Source organism: Ricinus communis, chromosome 1 (genome assembly GCF_019578655.1).
Source record: "Ricinus communis isolate WT05 ecotype wild-type chromosome 1, ASM1957865v1, whole genome shotgun sequence".
Taxonomy (NCBI): domain Eukaryota; kingdom Viridiplantae; phylum Streptophyta; class Magnoliopsida; order Malpighiales; family Euphorbiaceae; genus Ricinus; species Ricinus communis.
The window spans coordinates 3,255,556-3,277,724 of NC_063256.1; the positions used below are offsets into that span (position 1 = coordinate 3,255,556).

At 32.4% G+C, this 22,169-nt stretch overlaps 3 protein-coding genes across 9 annotated transcripts; 2 read left to right on the forward strand and 1 right to left on the reverse strand.

Annotated features, from left to right (window-relative positions):
- The first annotated feature begins 298 nt into the window (after nucleotides 1-298).
- LOC8264607 (protein BIG GRAIN 1-like E) lies at nucleotides 299-1,707 on the forward strand. Its single transcript, XM_002512007.4, has one exon. It carries the CDS (start codon nucleotides 468-470, stop codon nucleotides 1,440-1,442), a length of 975 nt encoding a protein of 324 aa, XP_002512053.2. The 5' UTR covers nucleotides 299-467; the 3' UTR covers nucleotides 1,443-1,707.
- A 7,732-nt stretch (nucleotides 1,708-9,439) lies between these two features.
- LOC8264608 (squamosa promoter-binding-like protein 6) lies at nucleotides 9,440-14,908 on the forward strand. Of its 6 annotated transcripts, none has more exons than XM_015729065.3 (5): nucleotides 9,440-9,868; nucleotides 10,920-11,591; nucleotides 12,121-12,257; nucleotides 13,270-14,031; nucleotides 14,396-14,908. In XM_015729065.3, the coding sequence occupies exons 2-4, from the start codon at nucleotides 10,939-10,941 to the stop codon at nucleotides 14,019-14,021; spliced, it is 1,542 nt and encodes a 513-aa protein (XP_015584551.2). In that variant the 5' UTR covers nucleotides 9,440-9,868; nucleotides 10,920-10,938; the 3' UTR covers nucleotides 14,022-14,031; nucleotides 14,396-14,908. The 6 variants fall into 6 exon arrangements, with proteins under 6 accessions (XP_015584551.2, XP_015584550.2, XP_002512054.2 ...); XM_015729064.3 differs by lacking the exon at nucleotides 9,440-9,868 and adding an exon at nucleotides 9,895-10,090; XM_002512008.4 differs by lacking the exon at nucleotides 9,440-9,868 and adding an exon at nucleotides 9,898-10,090 and having other exon boundaries at nucleotides 13,273-14,031.
- Nucleotides 14,909-17,638: 2,730 nt separating this feature from the next.
- On the reverse strand, nucleotides 17,639-19,839 carry LOC8264609 (protein CRABS CLAW). Of its 2 annotated transcripts, none has more exons than XM_048379962.1 (7): nucleotides 19,376-19,839; nucleotides 18,869-18,997; nucleotides 18,534-18,630; nucleotides 18,393-18,441; nucleotides 18,189-18,264; nucleotides 18,003-18,062; nucleotides 17,639-17,888 (listed from the first exon to the last, which is right to left on the reverse strand). In XM_048379962.1, the coding sequence occupies exons 1-7, from the start codon at nucleotides 19,466-19,468 to the stop codon at nucleotides 17,856-17,858; spliced, it is 537 nt and encodes a 178-aa protein (XP_048235919.1). In that variant the 5' UTR covers nucleotides 19,469-19,839; the 3' UTR covers nucleotides 17,639-17,855. The 2 variants fall into 2 exon arrangements, with proteins under 2 accessions (XP_048235919.1, XP_048235923.1); XM_048379966.1 differs by having other exon boundaries at nucleotides 17,639-17,869; nucleotides 19,376-19,836.
- Between the last annotated feature and the right edge of the window lie 2,330 nt (nucleotides 19,840-22,169).

Consider the following 22,169-nt stretch of genomic DNA (forward strand, 5'->3'; position numbering starts at 1 on the left):
TAAACTTGTAGAACATGTCCATGGACTCATAAGTCATAACCAACAACCATACTCAAAAGCCAATCCCACTAATACAGACTACAGCACTAAGAATCCAAGGAAACACAGCACCTATTGCCCCCCACCATCCCCAACAAAAACTTCTGGTTTTCACAGTATGAGAAGGATAAAAGCATGTTTTCCTTGTACCCCACTTCTCTTCTATTAACCATAAAGCACAAAATTCACATCAATTTGTGGGTCTATCCAAATAAATAAATAAAGAAACACTCTTCATCATATAATATCATAGACAGTGCAATAACAATTGATTATTTTTATAAAAGCCAACCTTCCCACCACTCTCAATCATTTCAAAAACCATTCTCTCTACAATCTCACAACTACAACAATATCGCCCTTAATTACCTTTCACACTTGTGCCATAACTTCCACACCTCAGAAACAGAAACTTGTAAGTTTCAAACATGTCCATTACAGGACTCCCAGATACATCGAAACTTTACAAGAAATCGTTACATCGCAGAAATGATTCTGATGAGCTTGATGTGTTTGAGGCAGCAAGGTATTTCTCAGGATATAATGAAGCAGCAGGATATAATGGTGGAACATATACACAGAAAATCCTGAGAGATGATTATAGACATCCTTGGAGAGGAGGAAGAATGAGCTTAGACGTCCCAATGAGAAATCCACTGCCCCAGCAGACTCATAGTCATCATCATACAGTAGAAAAGCAAATATTGAAAGAAAAGAAATACAAGCAACCAAGCTCACCAGGAGGTAGACTAGCTAGTTTTTTGAATTCTCTTTTCAATCAAACAAGCTCCAAAAAGAAGAAATCAAAATCCGCTACACAGTCAACGAAAGATGATGATGAAAGTCCTGGTGGAAGAAGGAAAAGGAGGAGCAGTATCAGTCATTTCAGAAGCACAAGTACTGCTGATACCAAATCTTTATATTCTTCTTCAAGTTCTGGTTTTAGAACACCCCCTCCATATGCAAACACTCCTACAAAGAGCTACAAGGACCTCAGAAGCTACTCGGATCACAAACAAGTAATTTCATTGTCGATGCAAAATGGGAATGTGAAGTCCACAGGCTTACAGAATGAGGTATTGGACGAGAAAAAGAAGACAGACTTATCTTGGTTGGATGAGAAATTTAAAATCAGTGACGCATTATCTGAGAAAACCAAGAACCTTGGCAATCATCGATATTTAAAGAAAGACAGGATTTGGGTTGATCAGTATCCATCGGAAGAGAAAGGATTTAGAAAGTTCAATGAGGTAGATGATGGAGCTGACAGTGATTCAAGTTCTGATTTATTTGAGTTGCAAAACTATGACTTAGGCATCTATTCAAGTGGTCTGCCTGTGTATGAGACAACAAATATGGATAGCATCAAAAAGGGAGCACCAATTTCCAATGGCACTCTCTGAAAGAATGTACATTTTTTCCCCTTTGTCGATGGGTTCTTTGTTGTTTTGTTATTACCATTAGAAGATGTGGAGAAGAATATTGATGTCCTAGATTTTGCAATTTGTTTTTCCCTATGGCTATCTGCATTCCATTCTGTTTCTCTGTATGTACAGTGTGTAATGTTTCTTTGTCTTTCTTTTCTTTCTTTCTTTATTTACTTTTTTCTCTTCTTTTTATTCCTCATGAGGCTGGATTGCAAAAACATTAGAAGTTTACAATTGGATATATTGTCTTGCTTAGATTGTGGCATGATTAGTGATTTTCCACTAAATTGATAAAAGAAAAGAAAAACCAAAGCATTATCAACCCATGTGGACTATAACTTTTAATCTTTTGACTTTGGACAAGGAGAGCAATAATAGATTCTACAGTAATCTCCTGTCTCTGTGATTTGTGCAAGGGCAGAGCAAATCCTTGTTAACCCCTCTCCTTTTCCTATACCCTTTGGAAAAACACAGATGCATTTTAAGAAAAAAAGGAAAGAACAAAGAAAAACAGAAGAATAAAGAAGTACTAGGAAACTAGACATTCATGGAAGTCATACCTTGCATGTATAATATGAGCGTAACAGTATTTGCACAAAACCTTAAAAAGAGTTTTTCATTTCCCACAACTTGCATAAAGCTTAACAAATGTCATTAAATTAAAGAGTTCTACAGTCTACAATTTCCTAGTGGAAGATTGAAAATGGGATGACGAGTTTTGTGAAACTTAAGGATTTAAACAGGAAGGAGATAGGAACAAAATGATAGTTGATTTTGGAGATACAGAAGTATCAAAAGTAGTGCTGCATGGAAACAATATCTACCAATATTGCACTTTTTATTAGCAAAACCCAACTAATGATATAATAAGGTAATGTATTAATTTCTGTCTAATCACATGATCAACTTAGAAAGTCATGGAGATGCAATTCCATTTTATGCAGCATTAGTGACAGAATCAAGACATAAAACATTGTTAGGCCCATTCAAGATTACAACACTAATTTTTGTTTAAATTAATCCCACCTTTTGAAGCAATACATTGATTATAGTGCAAAAGGGAAAGCAAATGCTATGTGCTGATAGAATCATGTACACCTGAACATTTCTTAAACAAATGGCATGCATGGCCTGAACATTTCCCATAATACCCTTATAAAAAGAGAAAAACATAAATAAATAAAATGTAGTTTGAGCTTGCAGAAAGCCACCATCTGCTATGTCCAGTATTTCTGCGTATAATGAGTCTGTTCCCCAACTAATTCTGAGCCCTAATTTACTTAGTTATGTTTCAAGAGTAACTATAATAATTACCCATTTGCGAAATTTTTGGGACAAAAGACCCAAGGCCTTGGAAAAGGAAAGGTCTCTATCTACGCCCTACAACAGTAACAACACACGGAGTGATGGATTGCCTACCAGATTAAAACTAAACCGCATGTAATATAAACTGCCAAATATAGAGACTGGGACTCAGTGCGCACGTGAGCACAAACCTGAATATGTTATGTATAAAAGCTTAAAGTTTGGAGCAATGGAGTGATGATGAACAGTGAGACTAGGCTTTAGAACGAATGATGCACGAAGCACCAAAAAGGCTCATAAGAAGGCATGACACAAGTAAATGATGCATAGGCCATAAAAGGGGTCATGTAACAAGTGGGTGGAGGGCCCAAACATGCTCTTCTTTCTAAAGGAGATGTCATTACAAATTTGATAAACACACATACATACATACATACACATAGACACGTGAAAAGCTTTTTCTTGTGGACAATCAAATCTGTCATCCTTTTCAAAAGCTGGAAAATAAAAATCCCATTGCTTCATTAAAGATTATAAATGAATATATATGGCCCTAAGTCTTGGCATGTGTGTCAAACAAGATCAATACGAGCGGAAACCTTTTTGTCCAAGATGATATGGTGCAGTGGGACTATAAGACACGTATACCAATGGGTTTCAATTTCATTACACAAAAAAAATGATCAAATGTTTGTTAGCTGGGTAAAGGACAAAATCTAGCATAATTAAAGATGACTATGCCATGGAGAGAGAACGGATTTTGTGAAGAAATAATTTATAACAGCCAGTACTCATAACTTTGTAACCAGGTTCTGCAATACAGATTTCAGTAAAAATGTATTTTGCAGTGTCTAGAAGGATAATAGACCATATTCATTATTATAATCAAATTAGCGTATAGTTAAAACATAAACTAACATTAAATATTCATCGTGCAACACAGAAGTTTAGGTCATAGTCAAGCATTCATACCCATACGTTGATATATGGCAAAAGCTTGGGGACCAGTCCTGCACGCTATATATATTAAGGAGGCTGGAAATCACCTTGCAGCATTATATGTACAGTTCCTGCAAAGAAAATTCCAACTGCAAAAATTTCAAACAGAATGTCAAAAAAAAAAAAAAAAAAAACAGAGTTTGCATCATAACATTTCAAATGTTGTCGGAAATGGCCTTGCATGATCATTCCTTAGCTTTATGTGCATGACGAGCAAAAGCAGGTACGCGTAGAAACATTGGCCAGTATTGCATTAGAAGACATATTGCTATAAGGCAAAACATCCCAGTATTGAAAATTTACAGATTCTCAGCCAGTCCATCAGTTAAGTAATTCCTTTCCCTGTAGACACTCCTATCATATCTTCTGAACCATCCATGATCTATTATTAGTGCAATTAAACGACATAAATTAGAGAAAATTTCTGTAAATATAACTCCTCCTAACCGTGACGAAGGGGACTATCACAAGGCACTTAGTAACTGGAGCACATTGTCTAACGAGCAAGTTAATTAGAATTAGTACTTGTATGTATTGTCCTAAACAAGTACCACATTAAACATTCAACATCTTGAGAGTACAGTTACTTGCCTCAGAAAAGCCACTTCTTTTGCTGTCTTCTGCTGCTACAGTTTCAATGGTATTATACCCATTAGCGACGATAAAAAAATTGTGACATAACTGCATACAATATTTATATTACTTTATTGGGCTGCAAATTTTTGGCATCCCATAGTAGCAGTCCTCAAATCGCATGAGGAGCAGGCCAGGGGTATCTTGTTTTGGATAGCTAGAGATGTTGGGCTCAAATTGGTATTCATTTTACAACTTTAAATATTAGCAAAGAAAAACACTTCTAGAAAAGGACAGATGTTCTTTTATATTCATTGTGAAGACGATAATTAAGCAAATACATAGCTTATGAATAAAGTACATAACTTATGTATCATAGAGGTTAAGTTATTTATAGTTATCTACTTAATAAAATATAAAAGAAAATGCATTCACTCTATCTACATGTCACATTTTCATTGTACTAAATTATTTTATAAAAGAAAAATGTCATAAATGGACAAAATAATATTAAAATTATACTTAAAATTAAATTAAAATATCATAATGGTAATGTAATTTTGCATAATGATCTCCTCCACCATGTAAAAAAAACTACATTTAAGCAGTATTTGATTTGGTATGTTTAAATCATAATTAAACCAAAATGTTTGATGTAATTAGATTTAAAAACTAGAAAAATTATTAAAACAATGTTAAAATCGTTTCTTTTATTGGGTTAAATCCTACCAATAGGATTTGATCATTTTAGTTAATTTTTGCAGAATTCTAATTACATCTATAATTAATATATATTTATTAAAATTAATCAAATATTTGGAGCTACTTTTATATGATATGATATTGATTTTCAGAAAGAAAATAAAGATTCTAATCTCTATGTCAAACTATTTATTGGTATCAAATAAAATTTATATAATAACATATTGGCTATTAATGGGTGCATATATTTTTTCATTTAATTATTACAACTGGACCATTATGAGATGAAATCCTCGTAATCAAATTCAGAAACATGCAGAAATATAAAATTTGTTTAAGGCATCAGTCTAATCAATTTATTGAGAATAACTTTTTTTATAAAAGAAGAAATTAATGTATTGAATAGGGAAATACTAAGCCTGCTTTGATTATGCCCAGTAAGGACCCATTTCCATAGACTGAAAAACAATAATGTTGTGTAACAGCAGCAAAACATAAGATTTAAGGGTCACTTTTTGACCCATAATCATACAATAATAAAATGTTTTTTTATTTTTTATTTTAATGTCATGATCAACTGATCTGTCACTGCTTAGGTAGGCAGCCTCAAGTCTTCGATTGCAGCTAGAGATATCATAATAGTATAGAGTGGTCTCACTTTCTCTACAGTTCAATTTCGTGTATCATGGCTATGGTTTATCCTATTTCATTTGTTCATATTTTAATTGCTTTCGAATTGGGTCACTGCTACTATGACACTGAGTTGCTCCTAGTTTAATCATGGTAAAAGATTTGGATTTTTTTGATGTATACAGTAATAAACTAATTAGTAATAATAATAATTATTATTAAAAATTAGAAAAAGAAACTCAACTACTCTCTCGAATGAATTTATTTAAATATTTTTATTTTAATTTCTCTTAACTTAAGAAAAAAAAAAAAAGAGAAATAACTTCAGCCGCCTCAAACAGATGTTTGGATATATTGGGAAAATTTTAGATCTTCTTTTCTTTATTATATTTGACTGTGGTACCATATATATTTATGGCTTCATATTCCATGCTGTGGAGATGAGAAGATAACAAAAAATATTTATTATAAATAAGTACAAATTACCCCTCACACCCACTTTCATTGCCACGTAGTGTTGCCTCCCAATAGGGTTCTGCCTGCCCGTTGCATGTTAAGGGAAAAGTAATGGCAGCCATAAAATTCTGTGACTTGATTGGGAATTTATTATCACTTCCCTTAATGTTGTACTATCTACATTGTCTGATAGTAACCTCCTCTAAACAGAATGGCTGTTTGTCATTACTCCTCATTACTCAATCACTGAATTGGGCCAATACAGACCCAAAAAGAAAAAAAGAAAGAAAGTTAGCCCCCAGCAAACCCAAATGTGGGTGGGTAAATGGCAGCTGGCGTTGATATTTGAAGAAGAAGAAGAAGAAGAAGAAGAAGAAGTGGTGGTGGTGGTGGTGGTGGTGGTGGGTGGGTCGTTTTCCATAAAGCAAAAACACAATTTGATAGATTGCTAGAAATGGTAGTGAGTAGTGAATGGTGATAGGGACAAGTGCACCTTATTGGTGGGGGAGGGAATTGGCCCTTATTTTAACAGTGCATGCACACATTAAGAGCATGGGGAGATACTCTGTCAGGACCAATCCTCTCCATCTCTTGCTTGCTTGCCATTTGTTTACCTTCTCGTTCCACTCTTTCCCATCATTATCATCTTCCTTTTTTCATTTTCTCCTTTTTCTTTTTCCCCTCATAGAGTAAATCTCTGTTTGGAATTGCTTTAGACGTGGTTAGAAAACGTAGTTTTGAAACTTTGTTTTGGAGCTTTTTATATCTAAATGTATATATTATATATAGGATTCTGTTTAAAAATAAATTTTAATTAACTCCAGTAAGTATTTTTAAAATTGTATTTTTCTCATTAGTAATTCTCAAAGTATTACAAACAAACTCTAAATTTATATTTAAAGTCTAATTTTAAAAAATAAATATATATACTCTCGAAAGTGTAAAAGGATAATTACTTTCTCCATGAATTTAAAAAAAAAAAAAAAAAAACTCTACCTTCCCTATATAGAATTAAAATTGGTTGTTTCCAAAGGTAAATTGTTGTGATATTATATTGACGTTAACTATATCAGACTCAAAACTTGTCTATTTACAATAAGTGGGCTCTTTGAATGTAGTAATTTGCCTGATATTGAGACTCAATTTAATTTCTCAGCATATAATGACCAATATATTGAAGAATACCCATTCATCAAACTGTTGCTAGAACAACATACAAAAAAAAAAAAAAACATGTTAAGCATGTGAACAATGCAAGAACTCGTTAAATGATAGAAGAGAAAGGGCAAAATTTGAAAGGGAAGGCTTCTAATCTATTCAGTAACCCAAATGAGAGGGGCAGTTGAGGAAATAGGACATAGAAGGGAAAGGACTGAGGAGTAAGGAATGGTTGGCATTTAGCTTGGCACTGATGGCGGCAGTGGTCCTTCTTTCCTAAAAGCAAAAGTGGCAGTTGTTGCTGGTGGTGGTGGTGTCTGTCAGCAGAAGATGCAGACAGCTGTGTCACTCTCTCACCCTATATAAATTGAGCTTTCCATTATTGAGTTTGGGACAGGTGTATGCTCGCCATTATGTACAAGTGGCATTCAGGGGTCTTGTCATGCCTCTTTTCTTGATTTTATCTGATTCTCTCTGCCATTGTTTTCTCTGCTTCTGCCCCTTTAGGACTTTTTCTTTTGCTCTTCTTTGCTTGATCACACACATTGGCTTTGCCCATCAAGTTAATAAAAATAGTCACTGCTTGTGTAAAAATAGAAAAATGACTATTATTAGTAATTAAGTTAACTTTTGGACTTCCATCCCATTCCCACCAACTCCATCATTTCTGCAAACAGGCTTTACACTGTGCATGGGAGCGAAGGAAACAGACCTTTTTACTCCCAAATTAAAATGTAATTAATTTTAATCTTTATATGTATAAAACAAAAGAGAAAAATCATTTCTTTTCCTCTTTTCCACTATTTTAATAGTTGAATATAATTATAATTAACTTTTCTTCTATTTTTTTCTCCATTATCCCCACCCATGCAAAATATTAGGTTTATTTGTTATATTTTTTAGTTTTCCCATTAAATTCTAAATATTTATCTATATTTCTTAGGTTGTGAAAAATTTATATTTTTACTAAAATATTAATATTTTCTGTTTTAAAAACTAAACAATAAAAACAAAAAGAAATAGCATGAAATTATTTGATTTTTTAATGCAATTTTCAAGATTTGAAGTCCATAAATTACAAAGAAAAGTTCCATTTCTCTTGACAATTCACATTCTTAACCTTACTATAATAACATCATAAAGGGTTATTGACCTTAACAAGCTTTGTAGCCATTCAGTGTTTATTGAAATTGAAGATTAAATTTTAATCTATAATTAGCTGAACTTTTTTGACTAACACCTTTTTCAAGTAAAATCAGCCTCCTGATGGGCCCTCTTATAAGCAAATATGCTCATCATTCTATGTTGTAATTTAATTTTGTTTATTTTTAAAATGTGATTCCAATAAATTAAAATAAATATATTTATATAAGTAGAGTTAGACTTATTTTTTATTTTATTTATTCCCGTAAGGATTTAGATTAATATTATCTACAAAATTATATATTTTATTTTTTACGGACATCACTATTTTATCTTTTTGATAAATTTAAAATTATTTTTAGAAACTATTTACTAATTTTTTAATTTAATATTTTCATACTTCATCTGGCCGATTTCAATTATTTATTTTATTTTAATATGAGATACAATCTCATATCTTAAATATTATTTCACAAAAACCTACTAAAAACTATTTTTTATCTAGATATTTTTATATCTATTACGGTGCTTATTCTCCACTCTCATTAAATTATTTCTCTATACACTATTTGGAACCAAATTAACATAAACTAGTCATTTACTCATCATTTGTCTTATAAGATTTTTATTCTTATTTCGATTATAAAACTAGATTGATGTTTAATTAAGAATATAACTTATTAATCTATAAATTAATAGAAAAAACTATAAAATTATATATAAATTTAAATTTTATATTTTACAAATATAAATTTTAAATATACATATCAAAAAATTTAAAATTTTTAAAAATTAATATATATATATTAATGGAAGCAAGAGTAATGGGCAACGCAGCAGAATATATGAGGAACAAAGGCGAAGAATAATAGTTGATAAATTGGGCCCGAAAAGCAATAAAAACATTCAATATGGGCCAATGACAAATGAGAAATTCTTTAACACAACTATTATTGTTATTTTGGTCATAGGATAACGTAACCCATGATTATTCTTCTACTCCTCTAATTATTCTTCTTCTCTAACATGTTTCGTACAAGGGACGAAAATAAGGTAAAAAAAAGAAAAGGAAAATGAAGAGCTTTAAAGATGACCAATTGAAACAATCCCAATTCCAATAATTACAACCCTTGCGGTCTGGAAGAAAGAAAGAAGAAAATAGTAACAAACAAGTGGGAAAAACACTACTTTTGATCCTATTAAAGAACCCAAGATACCATAACTTTTGGGCATTTACCAGACTAGACATACAACACGAAGTAAAATAAAAATCAAGAAACACAAGATACACCTCCAATTCAAATCACTATTCAAGAAGAGCAAGAAAAATAAAAGAGTACTGGTCGAGGGCATTTAGTGCAGTGGGCGCTTGTTTGTCAGAGGGAATGGAAAATGGGGAATAAGATAAAAAGAGGAAGGACAATTCGGGCATTACGGTAAAGTCTCAAAAGCTACAAAAGACCTGGACATGCTTTTGAGATGGAGAGTGTGTTATGATGTGTTAATGTTGACTCATCACACTGTTCTTGTAGTATAGTGCTCTTTTCTTGTTCCTGCTTAAACTTCTCCTCATTCTCTCTACAATACACACCTGAAAACAAAAATTACTAATACCCATATCACCTCTCACTCTCTCTTTCTCTCTAATATCTTCTCTGGTAAGTTTAAAATAATAATAATAATAATAAAAGGAAGCTACTGTGTTGCTTTTCTTTTTCCTTGCTCTTGTGTTTTTTTTTTGGGATGAACTGTGGAAAGACACAGAAACTTTTGAAATCTGACTGCAATCCATTTCCTGTTGTAAAAAATTTCGAAGAAACAATGATGATTTCATTATTTTCTAAGCTCTTGAAATGGGTGTTTTATTTTTGTTTTTATTTTATGTTTTCTGAAAGCATACGTCTCAGTTTTTGTTGGGTTCTTTTTTGGTTTTTTGGTATTTTAAGTGTGGAAGTTGTTGAAATTTGTTGTTCTTTTATCTGGGTTAGTATTAGATTTAGTATTAAGCATAATATTCAGAGTCTTTGCTGGATTTTTTTTTGACACTATTTGTGATTGATAGTCTGTCCTCTGTTTACTATTTTGTATACGGAAGTAAAATGGGTACAAATACAACTCATTACCTACTGTATTAACCTTTTTTTTTAAACAAAGTTTCTACTGTTCTTCAAAAGAATAGATTGTTTACAGAAACAATAAAAGAAATAAGCATTCTTGTAAGATATTCATAAATATGTTAAATTGCGATAAAGGATTTTAGTTAAAGTTTTGTGTATCTACTAGTAGCAGAGGCGAGGTTTTTGTATTTTGTATTGAATTGGGTTATTATCAAATGTTTAAATTCCTCCTTTGTTATTATTTTATTGAGGTTAATTTCGAATTACTATGTGCATTTGCTATCTCTTCAACTTTTAAGGAAATTAAAAAGTGAATATATATTTTTTTTTGGGTATGTGCTAAAGTGTTTGTATTTGTGGATTGTGTCAGGTAATTACACTTCTGTTTTATGGATTCTTGGCGCTTTACTACTGCTGAAGGAAAAAGCTTGTTTTTTTCAGATGAAATAGATGTATCTACTGATTCATTTGGGAGAAGTAGAAAAACATTGACAGGATGGGATGGTGAATCTGTTGAAAACATGGAGTTTATAGATTTGGGCTTTTCTGAAATGCACAAAAAGCAATTTTATGGAACCAGTAACACAGGATTTGGGATTCTCGGTAGTAGTGGTGAAGTTAATTTTGATGCTAGTAGTAACAAAATAGAATTAAGTTCTCCTAGTTGTATGATTGCTTCAAATTCATCTCTGGAATCTGGGTCTAATCATTCAAATTCCGTCATGGAAGCTAACAGTCATGATTCATCATCTCTAATTGATTTGAAGCTAGGGAGACTCGGTGATGGCAAAGATGTAGATAATAGTAAGTTCTTGAAAGAAAGATCAGTGGTATCTTCTGTAACACCAACATTTCAGGCAAAGAGAGCTAGAACAATGAATTCACGCACTCAGACTCCATTCTGTCAGGTCTATGGTTGTAACAAGGATCTCAGCTCCTTGAAGGATTACCATAAGAGGCATAAAGTTTGTGAAGTTCACTCAAAGACTCCTAAAGTTATCGTTAATGGTGTTGAGCAAAGATTTTGTCAGCAGTGTAGCAGGTTAGCTTCTTTCCTTTGTTTTTCTGGATCCTTTCTTTCCTTTTCATTTTTGTTTAAACCATGATGCTTATCTCGGTTCTTAGTTGTTCTTAGTTGTTCAATACTATATTTATCCATACATTGCGTGTTGGATGGTTGGCTTTTAATGGCGTTAGTAAACTACTAACCTTTAAAGATTCTGTATGACTATCAGTCTACAGCTGTTCCTGTTTGAGGAAAAAAGAAAATCAAGGAAGAAAAATGGAATAACTTGCTTTAAAGATTCTGTGTGATTATGCCTGCTGCTGCTCTGGTTTGTATTGGAGAAGATATTAAGGAACAAAATAGAATAAAAGTGAATGTAGGATGAGAATATTTAGAATTAGAATTACAGTGGCCTGAATTTTAGTTCATTAGGTAGCTTCAATTCTTTAATGCGCCATGCAATTGTATGGCCATTTTAACTGATATTATAATACTTAAGTCTGTGAATCCTTTGCCTAAGAACTATTTGCCTATGCCTTTTCTTTCTTTTGATTTGTGTAATCAGGTTTCATTTGTTGGTTGAGTTCGATGATGGTAAGCGTAGTTGTCGTAAACGTCTAGCAGGCCACAATGAACGTAGAAGGAAGCCTCAATTTGGTGCTCTCTCTGGTAGGCCACACAAGTTACTGCAGGCATATCAAGGTATCAATAATTCATACTCTTCGATCTGCTTATGAATTGTAACTCATATTTATATAGAAGCTACATGAACAGATATAAGCTCCCCTGCTTCCAAGGAAAAAGGAGTGCTGGAAAGGAGTAAAAGAATCATCCTTTTCAGTGGACTTTTCTAAACCTATTTTACTGATCTAGTAGCAAGTCACCATCTGTGAGGTTTTATTATCTCAGTAAATATTTTGGTTCTTAAAGGGCTATGGTCCTTGGAATATTATCAGGCTCTTTTATGTTGAATGTAATTCTACTTTAGGATGACCGACATCTTATATGTATGTGTGTGTATATATGTAGTTGCTAATATATGATCTTATCTAATGCCTTGAATTTTTGTCATTTTTTCTTTCTACAAAGAGGATTCTAAAGAGTTGGTATTTTCTTGATGCATATTTTACTCACACAGACAGATTTCAAGCTCTTGCTTATGTTCAGTCAAATTTTCCAATTTTTCGACTCAGTTTGGCTTGCACTACATGACAATGATAGACCTGGATGATAGTTTTGTTTAGGTCAAACCTTTTTTTACCCCTTGGTGTAAATATTCTTTTTGACTGGCACCGTATGAACCTTCAACATCTGACATACTCAGATTAGGTTGAATATTTATTAAACTTTTGCTGGGGTTGCTAACTGACATGCCTGTTTAATGACTACTAGTTTTGATTTCACAAGTTTACAGATAGTTCAACAAATTCAGATTTAATATGCAATAATTTGGGAGTTGAAAAAGAAATATAGGGCTGAATCTTATATAAGCTAACAGGATTTGTGCTTCTGGGTGTTGGAATTCCTTCAATCATGAAGTTGCGTCATGCTTCTGTAACAGAATTCTCATTATGCATCTATGGGATCCATACATGATGATGAAGTTAAACTGATCTTCTCCTTGAAAAAATATGAGTTCCTATCTTTGCAGTGCTTTCAAATTTATTTTGTTGAACATATACTTCAATTACATTTCTGATGTATATGGATTCAGCAGGAACCAAATTTTTGGGGACTTCCTTGCCAAAGAGAGCATCTTTTCTTTTCCCAAATATGCGACCTGGTGGTATTCTTTACCCAGAGATATATGAACAGGCCAACTGCTGTAGACCTGTTAAATTGGAGGAGAAATCGTGTTATGGTACAAACAGCCAGTTACTTCAGAAATCCTTTCTCCATCTACATGGCAATGGGATCCAAAACACTTCTGGAATCTCTCCACCAGCAAGTGAAGACTTCACTGTTTTTAGTGCATCATCAAATATTCATGAGTTGGCTGGGGTGTCGCATTCCAGTTGTGCTCTCTCTCTTCTGTCAGCCGAATCACAGGACTTGAGCCATTCAGCAGGAATTATAATGGCTAGGCCCTTGATCAGTCAAGTCGGTCGGTCCCATCACATTCTGGGTTTTTCTGACAAATCTTCCTTGGGATCTTCAGAGAAGTATGTTGGAGATATCTTCCAATCATCTGGAATGAGTTCCCTTAAAACTAATCATATGGGGCCCTTGATGGGCTCTTGTGCTGGTCATGCTACTGACGGCCAAATTGAATCAGATGAGTATCTTCAAAATCAAGGGCCAGACTTTGTGAGTGACAAGTTTTGCATTTCTGCTGAAAATGGAACTACGGTGGATTTGCTTCAACTGTCATCACATCTTCATAGGGTGGAACAACAGAGAAACTCCATGCAAGTGAAGCATGAATTAGAGGAGTGTTCAAGTTTCCTTGCCACCTATGGGGCATAAAAGGAGCAAGGTGTGTAAGATAAGCACGCGCAGTCTCTTGCTAATTTTTTATCCAGAATTTTGGAAAATTTCCATCTTCCTTAATTGATCAAACGTGATTTCTTTGCTTTACTAAGTTATTGACTATATTGGCTTTGAAGATGCTTTATTTGTAGTCATAGCTATGGATTTTGGACGAAAACCGCAAATGATGTTAACATAGTTAACATAGTTAAGATAAAGATAAATCTTATACAATATGAAAAAATTACCAACTGACCTGCATGTTGGTCGTCTCTCTTTTAACTCTCAATGTACTTAAATTTTTCTAGATCAAGAAATGATCTGTAGAAATCTCTACTGAGGAATAATGCCAAATCTCAATGTTGATGCAGGCTCTGAGGGAGTAAATTGAAGTTGACCTGCATCAGAAATGTAAACTAACTTCGTTGCTGCAATAGACAGAGTGCTGGTAGACTTCAGATAAGGAGAAACTTAAGATACAGAGTTTCTAGAACATTCCTTTACTGCTTGGTATATATAACAGAAATTAATTAGGAATTTTTGAAACACCCTAGTACGGTCGTGTGTGTTTGATACTATTTTCTAGCTTTAGATAACACTACTCTGCCCCAACTGGTTTTAAGGATTTCAATTACTGAATTACACAACTCAGCGAATCATCAGAAGAGAACTTTTAATTTTATCCTTTTATCTATAGCAGATCCTGTCTTGCATCCCACTTTCTGAAGGGGCACACGTTTTGAAGGGATGGGAACCAAGAGGCAAAAATGGCAAGGCCACCTAAATTTCTTTTATCTCTAGCTTGTTTGTCACCAATTTGATATTGATTTCTTTATAGGCATGTCAATATTTTATTTGATAGAGCTAATGCTTGATCAACTAAACATAGATTTCTTTTTCTTTTTGCTTAAATATTCTTCCTCCTGACAGTTGGTGGATGGCACATAATTCTTGTTTCATTATATATAAATTATCCCATAGACTTGGGAGTCTTGATCCAGTCAAGCTCCAAGATATAATGAATGTTTTGTAAAAGGGAGTTCTTTTCTATCTTTAGTATAATTTGGTCCTCCTTGCCTTTCCCTTTGAAGCAAAAAGGAGAGTAGCCCACTTCATCCACTCATCAAAAGTCTCTTTTTTATTTTATTTAATTTCTGAACATCTTAGTATTGTCTCCTGTGTGGAGAGTGAGTTGTAAAAGACCCACAATTTTCAAAAGTCGGAATGAATTAAGCCATCAATTCTAGTTTATTATATTACAAGGATTTGCAACTTGGCTTAAAAGCAAGATAGACCTTTCTATTCAACATATCTTTTATGCGATTAATTATATGATTATTACATTATTAAATTCTTGGTAAGTGCATGTGCATTGAAATTCTTATGCTCACCTTGTGCCCTTTTAGGCCTAGAGATAATCCTTTTATGTCACCAATGACGCATGTTAATGGCACTCGATAACTGCTCAGTTTTTTAATTATTATGCTAAAAATTTTATTATTATTTTATTTTTTTTCTTGATCCTCTAGTGATATCTTCTGGTTCAATTTCCACCTGATAGAATGGAAAATGTTTTTGAAAGTGAATGATAAATTCTGCTTCTGCCAAAGCAGATGAGTGTCTTTGGTGGGTTATGATGCAATGAGTGATGCATAGCAGTTGGACCCAAATGATCTGAAGCTTTTTGTTCGAGTATGCATCAATAACAATAGTCTTGTTCCCTGCCCTGAAATATATTAATTTGGCACCCCTTCGCCTCGTTGTTATATGGGTCATGAATTTAGGGTTTCACAAAGCTGCCTTTCTGAGATTTAGAAATTGCTATCATATAGAAACTTCCATAAATTATACTGGGTTCTTTTATTTCATAATATGTTGGGCTAAGTCTTGACCTTTTTACTTTAAGCCTATTATTTTATTTATTTATTTTGTAATTTGTTTTCCATTCGATTTATACAAGAAATAGCCTTCTTCGGAAGATCCATCTCTATTTGATACGGCACACTTCTCTCAGAGCCCAGTTTGTGAAGGACTATACTTAGATTCTTGCTCGAGTTGAAATTGAAAACATATATATAAGTTATATTATCAATAATTTAACAATAACAATATGCAGTGGTAGTGAATGGTTATGAAATTGGAAAACTATGGATAAACTGGAAGATGTTTTCAAACGTAATTCTATTTGCATGAAAGATTAAGATGAGCTGCTCCAGTTACCCTCCCCTTTGTAGTGTTGTGCTTAAAGGGTTGAACTCCAATTTCAGTTATGAGTTAGTTGTCTAGTGTCATAAATATGCTTTTGATCCATAATTTCGAACCAAATCCAAAAGCATTACATGGTTCTCGATAATCACTGCTCCCCCAAAATTATAATTTTTTTAAAATAATAATAATAATAATAGGATTTAACAAATTTTATTATTTTGAAAAAAAGAGACACGTTAATATTTTTGACAATTAAATTTCATTTAAGTCCAAAAATAATATTTCAGGAAATAAGTGCTTTTAACTTTTCTTTTTCCCTCTCTCTTTTCTTATTGCCCCTAAAGATTTCTATTTCTTGTTGTTCTTTTTCTTTGTCCTTCTCGTTTTTAAAGTGATCCATGACATTGACGATCGAGTCATTATACTGGAATATGAGAAGGACTGCCTTAATGCTCAAAATATTTTTTCTTTCTTTTATAAAGTTGGTGTCTTAATGCTTCATGAAATTGGTGAGATTCGATCCTGTCAAGTATTAACAAAATAGTTTTAAATCTCTTTATTTAATAAAAAAAAATTCAAAAATTTATTTCAAACTAAATCTCGATCAATTTATTTTAAAAAGTAATACTTTACCTACATTTTCTTTAAAAATAAATTTTAAAATTCAAAAAGATTATTTTTTTAAAAGAAAAAAGCTTTTGTCAATTCTAAATTCAAACGGGACGCTAATTAGTATGTGGATTACATAATATCAAAATTATTTTTGACCCATTAACAATAACTTATAATAATTAAATAAAGTAATCTTCCACATTGCTGACCATATTAGAAATAGATATGAGTGAAAATATATTTAATAAGAAAAAAAAGTGATTTACTTATTTTCTTGTAAAAAATTGTCTTTAGCTAAATTGTTTACATTCAACCATTGAATTGTTTAATACCTACAAAATACTTAATTGAATTAAATGTTTATCTATTTACTTTTTCTTTTTTTACTTATTTCTTTTGTTGTTCCTCCATTTCTCATCTAACAAAACCTTTAAAAATAAAAATGCAACTTAATTATCAGTTTCACCGTTTCTTTTATTTTATTTTATTTAAATAAAATTTATTATCAAAAAAATCTAAATTTCTAACAGGTTTATAAATATTTAAATAAGAAGTTAATACAGAACAAACATAAAAACATACCTTAGATAATAAAGGAAACAAAATCACTTTTGAGTATTATAGCTGGGAAATACATTTATAGTTTGAATATATGATTGCTAGATTGTATGCTTATAGTGTTAATTTGAATTTAATTATCAAAAGATATATAACAGAGGTAAGAACTGAAGATATATTCACCATTGGATGGTGATTAGAGAAACTTTTAGGGCTGAAAACCACACACATATGACTAAGCTTGATTTAAAATTATAATTAAAATTCTCATGCAGAAGTAGTTCCATAAAATAAAAGGATACACCAGCAAGTAAGGGATGAAATGACAAGATAATTGATAAGGTTTTTAAGATATAGAGAAGCTAATCAAATTCAAATAAGGAACTATTTTACATTCTCAACCGCTCTTAATTTCATCGACTATCCAGTCTCCAAGGCCTCTCAACGCCATTGTCACTTCATTAATCCTGCAAAAATGTAATAACCCTAAAACAGAATTAGTCCTAAAAGAAAAATAATCGATCAACTGAGTCCAGAAATGAACCCCCAGGATTTATTGATATCAAGAAATATATGTAGAGGGAGGGAACTTTTACTAACAGTGTTGCAGCTGCTACCAGAAACTGATCCAGCTGTAGAGTTCGGAATGTACCTAGCCCACTATATCCAAGAACAAAGAATAGATTAATTACAATGACCCACAAAAATTAGAAAAATTTAGAGCTCATTAATTATATATAATATGATATCATAAACTCTGGATGAATAAGAAGAGAAAATGGTCACATTTTTTGCTGCAGTGCTGAATGCTTCTCGATGCGGTATCTCAGGATTTGCAGCCTTGATGCGCTGTATCTCCTCCCTAAAATTCAAGTAAATGGATTTAATTAGTTAAATATATACATAAATGTGAAAAATGTATCAATTTTCTTTTATTTAAAAAAGAAAGCTATATGATTGATCGATGAAATTATATCTTCTTTTTATTACTTCATAAATCGATTGTAAGCAGATGGAAGTCGGTGTTTCTTCTCAGGTGCTGCAATGTCAAGAAATCCAACGTTAGTACGTTTATCCAGAAACATTACAATGAATCTATTAATGGTGATTTAAGTTGGGGGGGTTTCTTACGCTTGACTACAAAAGGTGCTTTCGGTGACAATGGTTCACTTGATGTGGATGAAGAGGACGATGAAGACTGACCCTTTTTGAGATCGCTGAAGAAACTCTGCTTATATGTCCAACAACACAACCTTTCTTTAGTAACTACAGGAAAACTTTCATATATTTCCTTTGAAGATACTAAGAAGTTCAAGGCTAGTCGATCGAACGTATTCGAGTTCAAATTCTCTGGAGAAGAAAAGGGGAATGAAGAGAAGCCCTAAACACTAATGGCTTCTTTTTGTCCCTCTCCTCTTTAGATGACTGAATCTGTTGCGTTAATGTTAAGGTAGAGGCATAAATACCTGAAGAGTCAATTGATGATCAAGGCATTGACCTTGGAGTGGAGGTCTGGTGCTGAGAAAAGATAGGTTACTACAATGACCACATTTCACTGTCACTGTATCCAGCAATCTCTTGCATGGAATTCCAACCTATAAAACAACCCAACAATCGAAAAGAATACACAAAATAAATAATATTCTACTTATCTCTCACTTTCATCATACAAACTCAAGCGATTTTCTTTTTTGAAAAAAAAAAAAAAAGGATTTGCTAAAGATTATAACTAGTCTTCAAAGCTAATTATGGAAGAAATCTATAGGTGGGAGTATAGCATGCGAACTCATGTATCATATAGCAAATTCTATAATAGGGTTAGAATATATATACCATAGCTTATAATATGATAGCTAGGGATAGATACATACATGAGAGAACATGAAGTAAACTGCCATATATGTATTTTGGTTTGTATGTAGGAAACAAGTATCTAATCATTTATACATTCTTGCTAGCATGTGAAAAATTACCGCAAGAACAGTGTTGCAGAAGTTGCAACGGACATAGCAGAGATGCTCAGATGGTGGAACTAAGTCCATGGTCACCTTTTCCTCCAGGTTCATTCTCAAAGAAAAAGGAGAAGAAAGAAGATAGAACAAGAGAAGCGTAGTGTAGGGTTTTGTGAGAGGAAAGGAAGTGCTTGAATAATGGGAGCAGATCAGTGTCAACAAGAAAATCTTGTGTTACTAATACTAGTGATAGGCTTTTCTTTTTTTTCTTTTTTAGAAAAAGAAAAAAGAAATTTTGGCAGAAAGAGCAGCTTCTTATAAGTATTTGCAGCTGGGCACGGATACTTAGACACTGTAGCTAAACAGATACCAACCAAATTCTCGTGATATTCTCTTAATTGACACAACTCTCAAATCTGGATTTGCACCTTGCTTTCTTTCATGCATCTAATCTTGTTATCAAGCATATATATATATATATAATATATATGATGATGATTTTTCACAAAGACTTGTGCCTAATTAAGAATATCATGCAGTGATGAGTCTCCAAATTGGAAGACTGCATACTAGTAACTGAAATGAGTTTTATTTGCCTTTTTGAAGTAATTAATTAGAGTTGGAAGTTTGAACCCCAGATATAATATATACATACAAATTTAGTTAACTCAATTAGACAAGAGACATGGGATACTTCTTCTTGTAGTTGACTTAAACATTAGATGGTGTCTAAGAAAATGAATGAATCTAAATTCCATTGATACATCTAATCATATGAAATCTTGTTTCTAATTCTAACAGTCTACATAAACAAAAATAAGGCCTTGTATATACTAAGAAGAGTTGAGCATCGGCGTCATTATTGGCACAAACATAAGATGTAGAAAGATATAAAAAGGCTTTCAGATGACAAGATAGTTGAAAGAAAGTTGTGGAGGGTGAGGCCAAAAAATTATCAGCAAGGAGGAAGATGAAGTGAAAAGATAGTGAAGAGAGGGCAACCTGTCCATGCATTCCGTCTTTTGTGGGTGCAATGCTAAAGAAGGAAAATTGAAATAGACATGAGAGACAAGCTAAGGTCATTGTCAAAACATTGACATGTATACTAGTGGATGAATCATGAATGAATGGATTTAGAAGAAGAAAGAAAAGAAAAGAAAGGAAGATGGGGTTCTGTGTCTTGTTGTGATGGGACGATTCCTGAATTTCTAAACATAGTATCAAAGCTATAGTAACGCTTGGTATCCACACCTTTCTCTGCTTGTATAAATCGACTTTCCCTAGGTACTCTATTACCCTCAAGGTCTCTCCTTAGTCCGATGTATAGGTAGGTTTCTTGCTTTTTATATTTTTATTTCTTCTACTTATTAAACCATTAACCATGCATGAGATGCGAATCCTTTTTGTGTTTATCTCAACCCCCGCTCCTTCCTTCCACTTCCGTGTGAAAGATCTAATCAAGAATGAACCTAAAAATTCAAAAATATTTATTATAGTAACTTAATAAATTTTTTTAATAAATTCAATTTATAAAATAGCAGCATAAATTAATTTAACTTAATGTTTCACTTCTATACATTTAACATAATCTCAAGTCTCAGCAATGTTTGTTTATAATTTCTGCTAATGTTGAGAACGGAATCATATATGTTGCAACGAGATTCCTATAAAAGTGTGTTAGCTTTGGGTTTGAATCTTTACAATATTACCTGCTGAAAGAAAGACTCCCCCCCATAGTCACAGTACCATATAGTTCTGTTCATTAACGGATTTGAACACAATCATTGGAGCCATTGCTACCCTGTTTCTTGACCCTTTTGGAAATTCTGATTAGACTTCTCCATCTCTTCATCTCTCTTTTTACCCTCTGTCTCTTTATTTTGAAAGTAGTTTACTTAACTTTCTTGAACACAAATCATATCCTGTTTCTTAGCATCTCATACTGTATTGGGTCTGCTTTCCTTTGGTGGGTTCTTGCAATATAGGATTTACGAGTTTCTTTATTTTTCTTTTCAATTTGTTACTTTCAACTCCATGATGTTGATATATTTAGGCCTTAAATTAGTTTTAGTTAATTAGATATTAATTATTTTTTTGATGTATAAATAAAGAACTTACTCAACCCTATATACTCTTATCCTAATGATGCCATCTTTAAATTAAAAAAAAAAAGAATAATCTAAAATTAGATTTATCCAAAGTTTTTTTTTTCTTTACCATATCATTAGATCATATTATAAGAGGAGAAACCAGCTTGTTAATAGTTGTGCATGTGGGATAAAAGGGAGAGAATATATCTATAACGTATATTTATTATATATAAAATACACTATATATATTGTCTTTTAAGATAAAAAAAATACAGAACAAATAGAGATTTTAGAAAGAAAGAAAGAAAAAGAAAAGTTGAGACAAAATGAACAAGAGTGGTGGGTGAATTTCTGAAGCTAAATGGGCAATTTGATTTGCAATGAAGAAGAGCTACATTATTATTATTACCCAAATTTCCTTCACTTCCAAACACTACCCACAAATCGAGTCAGAAACATCATTTAGGTCTTAGGAAAAGAGATCTTAATTGAAGCAGCTATTTCGATCTTTTTCATAAATTGTGAAAACTTTTCTTTTAACAGCTCAGTTTGATGATGGCTTCAAGCCTTCTTTCCTAATTCGTAACTCAAGAATCACATTTATTTCTCTCTCTTAAAAATAAAATTATAAAATTAAATTTTTATTAATATATATCTTATAAAATTACGTTATTGCCATTAAACTTTATAGTTAAGAGCATATTCTTATACTATTTTTGGGCAAA

Bases quoted from the DNA above. Each gene is read 5' to 3' on its own strand.
- LOC8264607 (XM_002512007.4), top strand. From the start codon at position 468: ATGTCCATTACAGGACTCCCAGATACATCGAAACTTTACAAGAAATCG.
- LOC8264608 (XM_015729065.3), top strand. From the start codon at position 10,939: ATGGATTCTTGGCGCTTTACTACTGCTGAAGGAAAAAGCTTGTTTTTT. The intron at 11,592-12,120 runs GTTAGCTTCTTT...TTGTGTAATCAG, and splicing joins TTTTGTCAGCAGTGTAGCAG to GTTTCATTTGTTGGTTGAGT. The intron at 12,258-13,269 runs GTATCAATAATT...ATATGGATTCAG, and splicing joins GTTACTGCAGGCATATCAAG to CAGGAACCAAATTTTTGGGG.
- LOC8264609 (XM_048379962.1), bottom strand. From the start codon at position 19,468: ATGAACCTGGAGGAAAAGGTGACCATGGACTTAGTTCCACCATCTGAG. The intron at 18,631-18,868 runs GTATTTATGCCT...ACATATAAGCAG, and splicing joins ATCATCAATTGACTCTTCAG to AGTTTCTTCAGCGATCTCAA. The intron at 18,442-18,533 runs GTAAGAAACCCC...TTGACATTGCAG, and splicing joins AGCACCTTTTGTAGTCAAGC to CACCTGAGAAGAAACACCGA.